This window comes from Pinus tabuliformis, chromosome 5_1, assembly GCF_031772625.1.
Source record: "Pinus tabuliformis cultivar Carrire ecotype Pingquan chromosome 5_1, CPIR1, whole genome shotgun sequence".
In the NCBI taxonomy this organism is placed as follows: domain Eukaryota; kingdom Viridiplantae; phylum Streptophyta; class Pinopsida; order Pinales; family Pinaceae; genus Pinus; species Pinus tabuliformis.
In genome coordinates this window covers 846751600-846770450 of record NC_142305.1, presented here as the reverse complement: position 1 = coordinate 846770450, position 18851 = coordinate 846751600, and the positions used below count along the sequence as shown (strand labels likewise).

The 18851-nt window shown below is 41.3% G+C and overlaps 1 protein-coding gene across 2 annotated transcripts in view; it reads right to left on the bottom strand.

Moving 5' to 3' along the window:
- Positions 1–18851, bottom strand: part of LOC149167505 (uncharacterized) — a 310037-nt gene that overhangs the window by 61904 nt on the left and 229282 nt on the right. For both annotated transcript variants that reach the window (XM_089433017.1, XM_089433015.1), the window contains exon 9: positions 102–182. In XM_089433017.1, coding sequence (XP_089289143.1) covers positions 102–182 — 81 coding nt within the window. The remainder of the gene's footprint in view (positions 1–101; positions 183–18851) is intronic.

Genomic DNA, 18851 nt, shown 5'->3' with positions numbered 1-18851 from the left:
TTAAAAATAACAAATGTGAAAAATACACATCAAGAATTTTCCAAACATCTTTTCCAAATTTTACAAATTAACAGAACATAAAACAACATCATTAATCTAACCTCAAAGCCTTGAAGCTCTCCATTCACTTGAGAAACAAGCCCATGAAAGAAAGAAAGTGTGTCTTCCAAAGTATGCATTGCCTGCATTAACAACATATTCATAGAAGCATTTATCATTTGCACAATTCAATAACAGAAAGAAGGTTATTGAAATAAATTTATTATAATACAAATTTGAATGGCATAAACTAAAAGCATCTTAAAAAAATCCATAATTGTCAATGATAACAAAGCATCCCATAAACTAGTAAAGCAAGCTTGATATATTTATGAGGTGGCCAAATAGGGTAGAATGTATCTCGATAAAGATCATCACTTGAAGGGAAACTCAATATAATACTATTTATAACATATTTAAAAAACAACTAATTCCTTGCACTAATCTTATAGATGCACTTATGTTGTTTAAATCGCTTGTTTGATGTTGATTTTAAAAATGCCAGATCCCACCCACGAGATGTAGAATAGTAGGTGACAGGGTGATATGCGACTCTTCCTATGTGTAGGTCATCAATTTGATGCCCCACGGGTATACAAAATCCAGCCATGTTAAGGGTTGGTGTATTCCAGGAAAAGTGCAATCCCTGGGTGATTTTAACAGCTTAGATGACACTAGGTCATAGTTTCCTAGTCAAATGCTAGTCCCGCAAGACACAAAAAACTAGAAAGCAAACAAAAAAAATGTCAAACCTCATTTAATATTTAACCCCAAAAAGAAGTACCATCTAAGGACGAAGAGTAAGCTCAACAAGCTCTACAAGTTGGTATACATCAAGTTATTAATTCAAAATATCTTAGCCATGAGCTATTAGGGTCCTAACCTCCCAAATGCTCTAAGTAGATATATATGTTACTATGTATTGCTATCTCTAGGCCATCTCTAGTAACTAAGGCTCGTGTAGTAGAGAAAGAAATAAATGCAACAGAGCTTAATAGAGGGTTCTGCCTACTAGAAGGTTCCTTCTCTAAATATTCCTAAGTGGTAGAAAGTATTATATAAGATGTAGAGGCAATGTAATGAGATGTCCTGACTCCTTGTTGAATTTCCACAATCTTGGGTCTAGGCTAGAATCTTAGAATCTCTGATGCTACCAAACCAAGATTCTCAACAGAACTACTTTGCACAGCAGAACAATATAAATTAGTAAATCACACATGCACAAGCATAGACAACTTTTTATCAAATATTGTACAAATATGTACAACAACCCAATCTTTGTTATACTAAACCAACTGAGTAATACAACAGTCTACGGCTCCCATACAAGGGATACAAGATACAAAGACAATCTTGTTGCAGTCTCTATGTCATATCTCGTCCTGCCAGTCCTTCGCTTCCATTATGCTCTCTAGTTGCCCCTTAATCCATCAAGAGACAACACATAGAGTCTCCAGGAGGGTTGCCTCCTATCACTATTGCAATTCGCTTTTTCTTCAATGAACAAGGGTTGATACAATCTGCTCTTATAGGCTGGCCAACACCTGAGCTCTAATCCGCCAATCTGGCAGTCACTTTCGTCCATCAAAGTGCTGCACATTAGGCTCCAATCTTCACCCAACCTTCAGTTGTCAATGTCACTTTATGACTACTTGTCAAGGGCTATTTTGGGTAGCCAACACGTTTCCCTCCACCAGTCCAATGGCACCCAATCCTCCACTATGAAAACTACTCCTAGAATAGGCTTTCATCCACCAAGACAAGCCCTCCAAATGGCTCCCACTTGCATTAAATCAACCAACAACCATCCATACATACCTTAGTTTGTTGGTCTGTTCATTGTTGCATGTTCTACTCCTGGTTAGGGCTAATAGCCCACTTCTATAGCCCACTTCTACAGCCCTCAATTCTCCCTCCAGAACCACTCCAGCAACTATGGCTTAGCTCTAATTTGCTCATGTTGTCAAGTTTGTAGGTCTAGGAAGAAACTAGCCCTAGATTAGGTCATCTAGAACTCTCCTTCATGTGTTGTCTTCTTCTAGACTTCTATTTAGGCTTGTGGCTCCCTACAACACCCTAAAACAACCCTTGCAACACTCCCAAGTCATCATGCTCCTGCGTTGTAGCAAACATAGCCTCTTTCTCACTAATCCACACCCAAAACAACCCTAATATTCCTCTCCGTGATGCAACCTCCTCCCTGAAAAAACTCAGACCTGTAACAAGCCAAAAGACACTTCAAAATCACAAAAAATGTCCCACGTTGTCCTTGTTTACATCTGTGGCTGCCTCAGAGAAGTATGGAGGTTATTTGATGAACTTGGATGGATGTAAGTGACCTCCAAATTCACTCATATATATACAAATCTATGTGGTGTTAAAACATGACTTGTGGCACTTCAAATTATCAAGCCGACCTCCATTTGGTGCCACAATAACCCACAGTTTCATTCAAAAATTCATATCTCAAGTTCTAGAGCTCCAATTTGAGTGATTTTCGAATCGCTGGATTCGCCACGCCATCCTCTATCACCTCAAATTTTCTCATGCCCATATGTCTCAAGGTTTTGGCCCAATTCCTTTGGGTACAAAACCCAAACCTTGGGTTCCAAGCCCATAAATGACTTTGTGGTGCTCCCACCTCCAAACCCTCAACCCTAGGGCTTGGAGTACCTCCCAAGCTACTCAAAAATCAGCACTCCCTCTTAGCAAGGGAGATACCTCCAAGACTAGGAAGTAACTCATCATCATCATCACTACTCGTAACACTCGCCCAACTCTTGGAGCTCATCACTGTAGCAATCCCAGTAGTATGAAGTTTGAACTACGCCTCTCTCGGAAGTGTCACTATCACTAGAAGCATCCTGCTTCTTCTTTTCCTCTAATGTCTTCCACTTTCTCCATGATTCCTTCTTGGCAGTTATAGGATCACCCTTGCTCCCCACTAACAACACGCTCTTCTTGGGCTGCAAAGTCTCCCTCTGAACCTACAAACTCCCGCTAGAACTCGAATCCCTCTGAGCCTCTAAAATATGGACCTTCTTCTCTAAAACCTATACTTGTACCTCTGAAGCCTGCAGCTGCAACTGCTTCTCTAGAACCTAAACTTGCTCCTTCTGCTTCTTCCCATGATCCACATGCTTGCCCGTCAGCTTGTATAGTGTTAATTTTTCATAGAGCTACATTGTTCTTTGCTTTGATAATTGCATTTCAACATTAATACATGAAGTTCACCCCATATCATCATTACATTATTCATATCTACACCATTATTCATCAACATATGCAATTATATAGAAAGAACATCATCATCATCATCATCATCATCATCAATGCAGTAGAACATAAAGGAACAATAGAAGAAAAGCATGCACACACATAGAGACACCAGGATTGGCCTGAGACCAGGGCAAAACCTACAATGGGGAAAAACCTTGCAAATCTTCTTCTTCTTAGATCGTCATCATATGATTCAGCAAAAGAGAGTACAATGATCCATAACTTTATCTATGCAACTAAACAACCATGATATCCATGAAACATATCTAATCATGCTTGGAAAACAAAACCCTGATTCTGATGACTGTAATATGGTGTCACTGACTATAGACAACTGTTGGGTACTACTTTCACTGTGTCAAAAACTACTTAACACTGTTGAACACTGTGCGGAATCTTTGAAATACAGAAATCTCATCCATGAGTCCCCGACGCGGGGAGGAGGAGTTGTGCGAGCATCTATAGCAGATCTAGACTCTCTCTGAATAACTGGATGACTACGTCCGAAACAGATTTAGACGCTCCCAAGTGAACTGCATGAGGCGTCTGGGGTCAAACATACCCAGACCTACTTCAAGCCCTGGACGTTCTCATAAGGTTGTTGTGCAAGCGTCTATTGCAGCCCGGATGCTCTCAGGACTACTTTGTGTGAACATCCGGGGACTAATACAATCCAATCTATCTCTGAAGCCCTGGACGCTCCCATAACCCACTGTGCCAACATCCAAGGCTCCCTAGACGCTCCCATAACACACTATGCCAACGTCCAAGGACTAAAATGTCCAGTTTTGTGCCAACGTCTAAGATCTAGAAAACCCTATATCAGTGCAAGCTTCAACCTTGAGATTTCGAACTCTTGTGCGAACTTTCCTCTGACAGACCTGTGCGAACCAAGACAATAAGAGAAGAGAAGATGGCTTGTTCAATGTGTCCAAATGAGCTTGAGGTCTCTTCTATTTATAGGCTTTCATGAGGGTCCACTTGGGGTTGAGGCCGACCTAAGCAGTTACACATGTGGTTAGGACTGACCTAACCCAATATACATGAGTGAATAAATAAATTCAAAAACCAACTGTCGCTTGTCCAAATAAGGCGATCTTTAGGTCGATTCTGGTCCTCTCGAAAAGAGGAATCTATTGCAATCATTATCTTCATCATCTGAGTTGTTCAAAGTGGAATTTGACCGCAGTTGCAAAAATTAACACTCCCTCTCAACTAGGGAGAATTCCACCTGCCAATATATGTCCATCAATCAATATGCCATTCTGGAATCTTCAAGTGTCATCACGTATCATCACGGATCATCTTTGTCATGTAGTCATCATGCCATGTCCATCTCAAGTGTCTCATGATCACAAATCATCAATGTACATCTTGATCTATTCTTTGCTTATTCCTGCTTATCTCTTGATTGTTCCTGCTCGTATGTTGAACATTCTTGAATCTAGAAGAAGAATTCGTTACTTGGAGAGGACCTTAAGCTAACACCCTCTATCCATCAATCTGCTATCTAGAATCTCTGTCAGCAGGCTACTACCCGCATCATCAATCATCATAAGAGCACATCTCAATTTGGAACCACATCGGGGAACACATCTCGACCCGGAATCTCATGGAGGAGCTATACATCTACAACCCCATATCGAGCAATAGGATATCCAAACACACAGGGGAGCGTATCTTGACCCTGGGATCTCATCAGGGAGCTCAATCTCAACCTGAATCGCATAGGGTTTTCTCAACCCATCCTATTGCCTACTGATCTTCCCATAGATGACCCTGAATAGTCATGTGGTAGAACACCTGCATCATAATCATCTTGGGTTGTACACCCCAAGTACATTCTCAACTCATTGGCCAAATGAGGAGTGGTATTCCCGATAAGTCGGCCTGCTTGTGGGTATGATGCCAACTGGGATATACCCTACAAATACCAAACAGGGGAGTTGTATTCTCCGACGTTATGAAGATAAGGGAACAACATTCCTCAATCCCATGGGTAACAGATAGGGGTCATACCTTATTGTCCAGAGTTCCCTCAACCCCAGGAGCCCTCCATCTCAATTCCTCACCTTGGGAGCTCAGACAGGGAGGAAGAGTTGGCTCAGTGTCCTCGATCAGCGTTGCTCTCATCATACTCAAATCTGGTATCGGCGTGTCTCGACTCTCAATAGCAGTTGTTTCCTGTTCATATAGGGAATTAAATCAAATATTATGTCAAACATAAATAATCATATAAATCACAAAAGGATATATTGAACTTCAAATCACAGTATTTTCATTATACAAAAACATTTTCAAATAGATTTGCAATAGGGAATTTCTTTCCCAAATTCCAGAAATCAATTCATCATGCCATGATACATCATTTCGAGCTTCAGAGGCCATATCCCTCTTACTTAGATCATCAAAGGCTCTTCATCTGTCAAAAGTAGACCATTAGGTTATAAAACCAAAATCATAGTCATAATCAAAGTCATACCTTGGAACTCATCATCCTGACTTCAACAGATAACTATCAAATATAGACATATCTGGATTGGGGAGCTTGCTTCATGCAATGCTCTAAGCATAATGCCTTTTGCATAAATCAATGTTGTACCATCACATCAATAGAGTCAACTTATCAAAGTTTAGAAGTTAGATCACAACCATTATCAATATCAGAGTATCAATTCTTTCAACCAGGAGACAGGTGGAGCTCACATCAAATCATGACTTCATCATGCCAACAGTTGTAATAAGTTATGCAATATCAATCCAAACTTCATTAGATCATTTTCATAACATAAGTCATTTCTGTTGTCAGGTGCAAATGCATACACCAAGGATGAGTTATGCAAGTTTCAATTTCATACTGAATCACAACTATCATTACCTCAACCATTGTGTTAGGAACGAGGAGGCCAATGCAAAATTATTTTTCCAAATACCCGCATAAGTCATTGTGCCTTATGCAATATCAATCCAAACTTCATTAGATCATTTTCATAACATAAGTCATTTTTGTCGTTAGGTGCAAATGCATACACCAAGGATGAGTTATGCAAGTTTCAATTTCATACTGAATCACAACTATCATTACCTCAACCATTGTGTTAGGAACGAGGAGGCCAATGCAAAATTATTTTTCCAAATACCCGCATAAGTCATTGTGCCCACATAGCATTGACATCAGGGCAAATCAACAAACGTCAGGTCAAATCATTAGACATCAGGTCAAGTCCAAATTTATTATCTTAGAGAGATCTATAGTCAAAGCATCTCTCAATCATCAATTCAAAGTTATTGTCAAGCATCATGACAAAAAATTGTTCATATATATCAGTAAGCTAAATCATGCCAACCTCTTGTAGCACAAACATAGTGACATATCTATATGTATATCTTGGTCACCTGCAAACACAAGTTCAATCTACATGTTCATATTATGGCAAACATTCAACCTTTTCCTACTTGCAAATCTTGTTGTTATCTGCCACACATCTGGAGGATTGGCATCTCCCAGGTGAACATCTGATTTCATGCACAGTGATCAACAATTTAACCCAACAAATTCAGAAATCAAATTACAGTGGCAGAATATATCAGAGACACCTTGATTCAGAGTTCAAACAGCTTCAGAAAGCTTCAGGTGATGGTCAACAGCGGTCAACCCCTTGGACGCTCCCTTCAAGTTAGCATGGGAGCATCTTTAGCTGTCTAGACGCTCTCTGGGCCTTAGCATGCATGCATCCAAGGACGACATCTCCTAGTTCTGTGACTGCGTCCAAAGCAGTGACCCTAATTTTTGTACAACCTTCAGATCTGAGATTTTGCTACAGACCAATAATGTCAAATGCACATAAATCATATTTCAACAGTACAAAATGTAAATAGTAGTTTGAGAAGAGATTCTCCCTCTGACTGGGGATCTACTTCATTCATCTACATTCATGTCATCAGCCTGTCTCTACTAGAGTCTAGCAACAGCAGATCTATTAGATCATAAGCATATATCTATCATGCTATCAACATCATGACATCAACCTTTCATCAAAGGTTAGACTCAAAGAGCAGATAGATGCATCATATCCCAATGATTATGAGCACAATAGCACTTTCAATCAAGTTAGGGCATCCAGTTTAACCATATGTCATCAACACAAGACCACAGGTAGTAAGAGATCTTATAGTTATACCTCTAACATCAAGGTTACCTTGCTTATCATGATCAATAAGATCAAGTAAGGTCATTCAATAAAACTTTACCAAAACAACGAGTGACAATCTCTCTTTCCATATGCTTTCATCATGCTTATCACAAGCATGATCAGCAGACTCATTTATAGGTGTCAATGAGCTATCCTTCTATATGAAATCCATCATGACAAGAATCAAGAGTATCATTTACTAGAGTCAAGGTGCTAGCCTTCTTTATAGGATCAAGATGTCCAACATATGGATGTTAGCCAATCATCAAGTGTATCAATGTATCAACATTAGATAGCTTCGTAGAATTCAAGAAGATCAAAATGTTCAACACCAAGTGCATCATTTGATCATACGAAACATAGATCCAAGTCACTTTCATATGGATGTATGGGCCATCAAAGAAAGAGTCATTCTCATCATACCTTAGGGCTTACCAAGCCATCCAATGTTACAGCTGAAATACAACATACCATGCATACCTTGTGGTATTCAAATACCTATGCCCCTTTTTATTAGACATAGGTCGCTTAAAGCACTTTGTCATCTTTTCATCAAGTACCTCTTTATCTCCTTCCAAATTTGTATCTCAAAATCATCCTCAAGAAAGATCTACACATCACATCTCATCAAGGAGGTTAGAAACATCCATATACTCAAATACCTATGCAGGAATTATAAGCAATAAACATAATCATCAAATCCATAGGTCTAAACAAAAGTAAGAGGCATCATATGTCAAGAAATACTTATCTTCAATGAGAGGTGATCCTCTCCCTCTTGAACCAATCTTCAAGAGCTATCAATGTCCATGGTCCATATACCAATGTTGCATTCAATTATCCAACCAAGTCTACTCGGGATTTTCTCATCTAGGGCTTCATCAAATCTTTGTTGAGTTCTTGAGAATCTTTACATTGACCAGCTAGGTTCCATATCTCTTATTATTTCCATAAACCAGGGATTTCTCTCTAACCCTAACCTCATTGAATCCATCAAACCCTAATAATAAAGTTGCCTAGGGTTTTCTTCAAACCCTAGAATTCTTTTAGGTCTTCACCATCCTCTTCTTGCTTCCATCAATGGTGTCATCATCGAGGTGATCTCCATGGCTTTTCTTCAGCCCAGCTCTGATACCATGTTAATTTTTCATAGAGCTACATTATTCTTTGCTTTGATAATTGCATTTCATCATTAATACATTAAGTTCACCGCATATCATCATTACAGTATTCAGATCTACACCATTATTCATCAACATATGCAATTATATAGAAAGAACAACATCATCATCATCAATGCATCTGAACATAAAGGAACAATAGAAGAAAAGCATGCACACAAATAGAGACACTAGGATTTGTCTGAGACCACGGAAAAACCCACTATGGGGAAAAACCTTGCAAATATTCTTATTAGATCGTCATCAAATGATTCAGCAAAAGAGAGTACAATGATCCATACCTTTACCTATGCAACTAAACAACCATGATATCCATGAAACAAATCTAATCATGCTTGGAAAACAAAACCCTGATTCTGATGACTATAATATGTTTTCACTGACTATAGACAACTGTTGGGTACTACTATCATTGTGTCGAACACTGCTTAACACTGTTGAACACTGTGTGGAATCTTCGGAATACAAAAATCTCATCCATGAGTCCCGGACGCAGGGAGGAGGAGTTGTGCAAGCGTCTATAGCAGATCTGGACTCTCTCTGAATAACTAGATGATTGCGTCCGAAACAGATCTGGACACTCTCAGGTGAACTGCATGAGGCGTCTGGACATACCCAGACCTGCTTCAAGCACTAGACGCTCGCATAATGTTGTTGTGCGAGCATTTATTGCAGCCCGGACGCTCTCAGGACCGCTCTGTGCGAACGTCCGGGGACTAATACAACCGAATCTATCTCTGAAGCCCTAGATGCACCCATAACCCATTATGTCAACATCCAAGGCTCCTTGGACACACCCATAACACACTGTGCTAGCATCCAGGGACTAAAATGTCCAATTTTGTGCCAATGTCTAAGATCTAGAAAACCCTATATCAGTGCGACCTTCAACCCTGAGATTTTGAACTCTTGTGCAAACTTTCCTCTGACAAACCTGTTGGAACGAAGACAATAAGAGAAGAGAAGATGGCTTGTTCAATGTGTCCAAATGAACTTGAGGTCTCTTCTATTTATAGGCTTTCATGAGGGTCCACTTGGGGTTGAGGTCGACTTAAGTAGTTACACATGTGGTTAGGGCCGACCTAACCCAATATGCATGAGTGAATAAATAAATTCAAAAGCCAACTTTCGCTTGTCCAAATAAGGTGATCTTTAGGTCGCTTCTAGTCCTCTCAAAAATAGGAATCTACTGCAATCATTATCTTCATCATATGAGTTGTTCAAAGTGGAATTTGACCGCAGTTGCAAAAATTAACATATAGACCATGCTCTCTAACTCCAAGCACAATACCATCGAGCTAGAGCCTCTAGGTCTGAGTCTTGCCTTCCCATCTTGGAACAAGACCTCAAACCCCTTCTTCTCGATCATCGAGACAAATATCATGCTATATCTGAATCCTGGTATAAACAGAACACCCTAGACTCGCATCACCCATCCTGTCTCCATCCTGAATGGCACAACTCTCGATCCTCGGATCTCCTTCTAACTCTTGTCCCCCAATACCATGAGAAACTTCAAGTCCCATTCAGCTAGAGTCTCGAAAACCTCCAGCGACCCTATCATATGTTTCGACGCACCACTGTCCTGTAAAAATTTCTGACCTGAAATTCTAGTGCAGCCACTGATTTATTTCACCTACTTATTCTTCACAATAAGTTATTTACGAAATCCCTTCAGCAAATATTAAAATAAATTCTACCGTAGTTATCACATAATTACACAGAGAAAATCCATACACAAGAACCAATCACATCAACACAGTTGTTTTTGGTCAATTGTCCCCGGAAAAACCCAATTTGGGAAAACCGGTGCAGCAAATGAGGGTTTTATTAATCTTTAGCAACAATTGCTTTTACAAGGAATGATTTTATGAGGAAACCGGGAGAAAACACCTAAGACTTTCCCCTGGAAACTTTCTAACACCTTGGAAACCTTTCTCCCACTTCAACGTCAATTTGTGTGGCTCAACGTGGCTCTGCGTCCTTCTGCGTCAACCTTGCGTGATGGTTGTGTCTCCCTCAACGTTATCTCTTTGTGTCCCTGCGCCAACTCTTCCTCAGTCATTGACTACTGCTGATGCCCTCTTCTTCCTCCACCCTGCAAATCGATCTCCTCTTTGAGAATCGATTTTCCTTGGGATACTTAGTATTTGCCGGTATATCTCCAAATGATCCTCAAGTCTTCTCTTATAATTTTCCTGTTGATGAATAAACGGTCGAGATTAAGTCTCTAATCAACGGCTAAGATTAAAATAGACTTGATCCTTGTCTCTTAGAAGCTTCTCACCCTTATCTTTATTAATACCCATTAGTATTTTAATTTTCCTAAGTTTAGACTTAGGAACCCATTAAAAAAATAGTTATTTTAATAACTCCTCATCCAGGTCTAATTTCTCCAAACGATTTTTGGGCCTTGGAGATCTCATGTGCCTTAACCTCTCCACCAAATTTCAAGGCTAGAGCACATTCGATGCTACCGAAAATCAACACTCCCTCTTAGCGAGGAATGTGCTCCACATCCATTGCACTGTTGCTTCCTATACTGTAACCCATGACACTGTCACTGCCAGTGCTACGTCTGTACTACAGCTCCCTCTCAACATGCTGCATCATGTTGCCCTTAGCACTGCCACTACTAACTGCAACTCCCGATACCTATCCATTTCTGCTACTAAAATGGATTCACCACCATCCCCATCTTCTCCCTGAAGTAAGCAAACTTTGTTCTTCCTAGAGCCTTGGTGAGGATGTCTGCCACCTGTTCTCCTATAGGAGTGTACCTCAACTGTATTGTCTCTCATTGGACACAGTCTCTAACTAAGTGACACCTGATATCAATGTGCTCCGACCAATCATGAAATACTGGATTTTCGGAGAGCTTGACGCAACTATGATTATCACACAAAATCCTGGTCGCTTCCATCCTTCTCCTAAATATATTCACGAGCAATTTCCTAAGCCATATGGCTTCGCACAAAGTTGTGCTAGCGGCCATATATTCTACTTCAGCTAAGCTCAAAGCCACGGATTTCTATTTTCTACTACACCGAGAGGTCATTCCTGATCCAATGTTAAAACAATACCCAATTGTACTTTTCCGATCTACTTAACTTCCAGCCCAATCTGCGTCAATGAACCCACTCAACCTGATGTCATTGCCTTGGGTGTACAGTGGTCGATATTCAACTATTCCTTGTATATACCTGTGAACATGTTTGGCTACTGCCCAGTGCTCCCTCTTGGGTTCCACCATGAAGTGACTGAGGGTGTTGACAACGTAACAAATGTCTGCCCTGGTATTGACCAGATACATCAGGGACCCTATAAGTTGCCTGTACAAGGTGGGATCAACGCCTTTGTCTTCTTATGCATCAATCTTCTTCCAGTTGGTGATCATTGGAGTAGCCATAGGTCTACAGTCCTGCATCTTGAATCTCTTCAAGATCTCTGTAGCATATCTCCCTTGTCCAAGGAACATCTCACCCTTCTGCTACCAAACTTCCACCCCTAGGAAATAATGCATCTAACCCAAATCCTTCATGTCGAATTACGAGGCTGAGTTCTTCTTGCAGTCTTTGATGAGCTTAGATGATCCTGTCAGGAAAAGATCATCCACATATAATACCAACACTAAAGGCTCATTCTCTACTACAAGTTAGTAGAGATTAGGATCTATGTCACTCTTGACGAACCCCATCTTCTGCACGTAGCTATTGATTCGACTATACCATGCTCTAGGTGCCTGTTTAAGCCCATACAAGGCTTTCTTTAATCTGCATACATGAGATTTCTTCTCATGTGTCTCAAAACCCTCTGGTTGTTCAATGTATACTTCCTCTTCTATCACCCCATTCAAGAATGTCGTCTTGACATCCATCTAATGAATCTCCCACCCCATCTGTGCTGTAAGGGATATCACGGTACTAATAGAAGTACACCTGGCTACTGGGGCGAAGCTTTCTTCGTAGTCTATCCCTTCCTTTTGAGCATACCCGTTAGCCTCGAACCTGGCTTTGTATTTCTCCACACTGTCGTCTGCAGCATATTTGACTTTGTAGATCCATCTCGAACCTACCATTGACCTGTTATGAGGCCTATGTACCACTTCCCAGACATCATTGACCATTATAGAACTATATTCCTCCACCATGGCATCTACCCATACTTGATGTTGAACGGCCTCCTGAAAACTAGAAGGTTCCCCAACCTGAGCTACTAGGGCCTTGTATCTGTCTGGCTGTCCTTGCTCCCTTTTATCATTCCTGGGTGCACCAATGAAGTCCTCTACATGCCGTAGAATCTATCAGAGTTCCCGACACGTTCCTCCACTAATAGTGGGTACATCTATCAGCTCTTCCTCTTCCTGAGATTCCTCCTGTTCTGAAGCTTTGCCTTTAGGAGAATTGTTGGTACTAGTTTCTGCTGGGCAAAGTGGTTGGACCAACGGATCGTCTACCTTCCTACTCCATGGACCAACGAATTGTCTACGAAGTTGCGCTAGCTGCCATATATCCCGTTGAACTACTACCTTCTTACTCCATGGAAGATAGGCACTATATGCCTTAGCGTTCTCGCTATATCCCACAAGATATCCTTTCTCAACAGTTTGATCTCATTTCTTTCTCTTTTCTTTGGGTATATGGCAATACACCAAACTCCAAAATATCTTGAAATGAATGACTTCAGGTGTCTTCCCGGTGAAGACATTTTCCAGAGTGATTTTTCCCAATGCCCTATGCAGAGTCCTGTCCTGGACATAAACAGTCGTGTTGCATGCTTCTACCCACAGGAATTTAGGCATATCCTGATCATACTGCATTGCCACAGGAATTTGGGCATATCCTGATTTTTCCCAATGCCCTGTGCGAAGTCCTTTCCTGGTTTTTCTTTCTGCTACTCCATTCTGATCCAGATTGTAAGTGGTTGTCCACTCTCTTCTGATGCCTTCCCTAGCACAAAAATTGGTGAAGTCCTTGTTAACATACTCTCCACCATTGTCTGAGCACAACACTTTTATCTTCTTTCCTGTTAGAGTCTCCACTAGAGCCTTGAACTCTTTGAATCGACCAAAAACCTCATCCTTGGTTTTCAGAAAGTAGATCAAAGTATTCCTGGAATGGTCATTGATGAAGGTGATGAAGTATTCGGCACCACTAAGAGATTTTGTGGACATCGATCGGCAGATGTCTGAGTGTATCAATCCTAGAATACTCTTAGCTCTATTGTTACTTCTGGAAAACGCTGCTTTGGCATACTTGCCTAGAGCGCACCCTCTGCATACATCATCTTGTTCAGTACTTAATTTTGGGACTCCTGATACTGTTTTCCTAAGAATTCTCAGAGCCCCATGGTGTAAGTGTCCCATCCTCCTGTGCCATAGTTCATTCAAATCTTTATCCCCATTGCTGCATATCAGTGCCATTGGAAATTCTAGCTGTAATCTCTACAGCCTGTTACTTCTGATTCCAGTCTGGGCCTTCTTTTTCCAACTCGAGTGTTTGACATATACTTTCTCCTTAATGAAGAAAATGTCATAGCCCTTGTTTTGAAGTTGAGATACAGAGAGTAAGTTCATCCCCAATCCTGGCACATGTAACATATTGGTTGCTCGAAGCCACTCTCCTGCTTCAGTTTGAAAGACTACAGTACCTCTTCCTATGGGGGTACACTTTGCCTTATTTCCCATGGTGATCTGAAAATTCATCCTTTCTTCCTGATAATCTAAGAAACATTCTCGAATTCTTGTCATATGCCAAGAAGTTCCACTATTTATGTACCATACCTTAGAGTAGGCAGAGCTTGCTAGGCAAGCTACTTCTTCTTCCAATCTGGAATCTAACATAGAATAATCGTGATCCATGTCCCTTGTGTTATCTTCTGGAAATTTGTGTGAGTCCCTATGAGTTGATACCTCTGCATCATGCTCTTGACCCACAACCGATTATTCTCTCTTGTTGTCGGATCTCTCCTTTGATACCATGTGAAAATTTCTGACCTGAAATTCTACTGCAACTACTAATTTATTTCACCTACTTATTCTTCACAATAAGTTATTTACGAAATCCCTTCAGCAAATATTAAAATAAATTCTACTGCAGTTATCACAAAATTACACAGAGAAAATCCATACACAAGAACCAATCACATCAACACAGTTGTTTTTGGACAATTGTCCCCGGAAAAACCCAATGTGGGAAAATCGGCACAGCAGATGAGGGTTTTATTAATCTTCAGCAACAATTGCTTTTACAAGAATGATTTTACAGAGAAACTTAGAGAAAACACCTGAGACTTTCCCTTAGAAACTTTCTGAAACCTTAGAGACCCTTCCCCCACTTCTGCATCACTTTCACGACACTCTGCATGGTTCTGTGTCCCTCTACGTCAACCCTGCGTGCTGGTTGCGTCGCCCCTGGACTGCATCTCCCTCTGCGTTGTCTCTTTGTGTCCCTGCATCACCTCTTCCTCAGTCACTGACTGCTGCTGATGCCCTCCTCTTCCTCCACCCTGCAACTCTCCCTCTGGAATCGATCTCCTTCTCTTTGAGAATCGATTTTCCTTGGGATACTGAGTATCTGTCTGTATATCTCCAAATGATCCTCAAGTCTTCTCTTATACTTTTCCTGTTGATGAATCAACAGTCGAGATTAAGTCTCTAATCAACGGCTAAGAAAAAACAGACTTGATCCTCGTCTCTTAGAAGCTTCTCACCCTTATCTTCATTAATACCCATTAATCTTTTAATTTTCCTAAGTTTAGACTTAGGAACCCATTAAAAATATTAATTATTTTAATAACTCCTCGTCCGGGTCGAATTTCTCCAAACGATTTCTGGGTCATCTCATGTGCCTTAGCTTCTCCACCAAATTTCAAGGCTAAAGCATATTCGATACTACCAAAAATCAACACTCCCTCTTAGCGAAAAATATGCTCTAGCAATGCTTCACCATAGAAGCATCACACTGATCGTCGACATCGGTCCTCTATGTTGATGCTTGGCCTGCTGCCCCACATCCATTGCATTGTTGCTTCCTATACTGCTGCCCATGACACTGCCACTACCACTACTACATCCGTACTACAGCTCCCTCAAAACTTGTTGCATCATGCTTCCCTTAGCACTGCCACTACTAACTGCAACTCGCGATACCTATCCATTTCTGCTACTGAAATGGATTCTTCACCATCTCCATCTTCTCCCTGAAATAAACAAACTTTGTTCTTCCTAGAACCTTGGTGAGGATGTATGCCACCTGTTCTCCTATAGGAGTGTACCTCAACTATATTGCCTCTTGTTGGACACTATCTCTAACAAAGTGACACCTGATATCAATGTGCTTCGACCGATCATGTAATACTGGATTTTCAAAGAGCTTGATGCAACTATGATTATCACACAAAATCCTGGTCGCTTCCATCCTCCTCCTGAATTGGTTCATAAGCAATTTCCTAAGTCATTTGGCTTCCCACTAAGTTGTGCTAGCTGTCATATATTTTGCTTCAGCTAAGCTCAGACCCACGGATTTCTATTTTCTACTACAACAGGAGGTCATTCTTGATCCAATGTTAAAACAGTACCCAATTGCACTTTTTCGATCTACTGAACATCCAGCCCAATCTGCGTCAGTGAACCCACTCAGCCTGATGTTATTGCCTTGGGTGTCCAGTAGTCCATGCTCAATAGTTCCTTGTATATGCCTAAGAATACGTTTGGTTGTTGCCCAGTGCGCCCTCTTGGGTTTCACGATGAACTGACTAGCGGCTACAGCTATCAGCTTTTCCTCTTCCTGAGACTCATCTTGTTCTGAAGCTTTGCCTTTAGGAGAATTGCTGGTATGTAACGTTTCTAACCTAAATAAACAATGATATGCAAAGAAAAAAAGATTTAAACCACAAATTTTAAACAATCAACAAATGCTCATAAAAACTCTAGAAGTAACAACCCGTTGAACCATTTTATTAATCAATGAAGCAAATACAATAGTATGGAGGAATGAACCTAGGCTTGCCTCAATGGCAAGCATGACAAAACCCAAGTGCTAATACAATGATCTCAAATGTTGGAAATCACTGCTCCTCTAATGCTTTGCGTTGTTCAGAAAACTAAACTGTTGGCTGGAAAGGGACTGCAAGAAACTCCACCTTCGATGCTCAAAAAATGCTGCAAATTTAACCCCAAGCTCCTTGACCAAATCCCACAAGAACCCAGAAATGGTTTGGCCCGATTTTGACCTCCCAAAATCGACCCCAAAGGCACTATGCAATCGACAGCAATTACGCAATGTCTGCTACCGAGATACAGTTGGAAACCCCACATCCGGTGCTCAGAAAATTCTAAAACTTTATATCTGGGATCCTTGTCAAAAACCCAGTAAAACCCATAAATGGTTTGGCGGATTTTGACCTTCCAAATTCGACCTCCAATGGGCCCTACGCCCTCCAAACTGCTCAAGCAATACAGCCTACAGGGAACACCAACGAAATCCTCCTCCAAGCTCCAAAAATGCAGCAATCACCTCTCCAAATATTTCCCTTAACCTCCACGGTGAAGTTCAGCCTCAAATATTGATACTCTACCCTCCACGTGAGCACCCAATGTTGCCTATTTGTTGGCCCAGGAAGTGCAAAAATCACCCTACAAGGTAGCACATTCCTCCACCTCCAAAACTCTCCCAAATGCCAACAATCCTCTGATGCCTCCTCTCCAGAAAATCTCTCACCCAAAATCCACTGCAACACACCACAAGCAAAATCAACCTCCTCTTCACTACACCCTCTAGTAATACGTACCACCCAGAGATGAATGCAATCGCTGGAAATCACAATGAGATCCTCCTCCTGAATAAATGAAGAAAAACCTTCCTAGGGTGGCACTCTAAGTCCCCCGAAGAAAGGGTGAGCTCTTCGCTTGAAGAAATCTTGCTAAACAACAAGTGACTCAGCTAAGCAGCTCGAGCAACCAAAGAGAAATTCGATATGCCAAAGATGATGAGATGAGGAGAGTTGCCTTCCTTATATAATTTTGTGGAGAACTTTTCCCTCCATTTTCCCTCCATCATGGATCCCTCACTTAACCATCGATTTCCTCTCTATGCAAATCGAACTAGGGAATATGTATTCTCCTAGTGTGGGTGGCCCCCACGTATAACTTAACCACATCAAAATAACTGCTAACCTCATAATAAAATTGAATGGGCCCCATCACCTTCAAAATTAACCCCAAAATGTAGAAATTAATCTTGTTCCAAAATAGTTTAGGAAGAGACATTACAATCCTCCCCTCCCAAATGTTGCTTGTCCCCAAGCAACTTCAGTGCCAGATACCCAAGTATGTGCTCGCCCCCAAGTAGCATCATCATCTGGCAAGCTCCTCCAATGCACCAAAGATTGCTTGTCCTCAAGTAGTGCCTAAACAAGTGCCCTCTCAAACCATAGATCACCACTGTCTCTGCAAACTTCACCAGGTTCCCAAACATGCCATTGGTTTGTCCCTGATTGTTGTATTATCCTATAGTGAAGGGGTCCCTCGATACCAGGATCCCAAGCCAACCTGATTAGCATGAGGCACCCCTTGCTCCACTCACTATCCTGCCAGATAGGGGCGTTAGAACCCCTCTGTCTACTGCCAATAAGTAGAGCATCCTGACGATGTAAAACTCCGTCCAAATCCTCATGATGTCGCCTTACCAAATAGCCCATCTCGTGCACTACAAGAGTAAACTCCTAAAGATGCAATCCAATCCTGGTGGGATTGAACCCTCGTCTAACCGAGCCTCCCCCGATCTCCTCCTATCGATCACCCTACCACACCGGTGAAGTTCCCCACACCATCAATGAATCAATAAAACCAAATGGAGGATCTGGATGACCCTCCCCTGTAGAAACCAACTCACCTCTATGGGTAGTTGAACTGCTCAGCCCTGTTATGCCAAAATCCTCGACCTGTCACAGAAGGAACTTGTCCTGCTGACATCATGACACTCTGGTCATGACAGACTGCGTAGCATGCTCATACCAGAGCCTCCTCTCCCATAACTCTCAGCCATAATCTATGCAATGATCGAGGCTAGGCCAATCTTTCCAAAGCGATTCAACAGTGTCAGTGCCTATCACTCCATAGCTAGCCCCAATCCTGAGCAACAATCTGCCTTGCCCTATG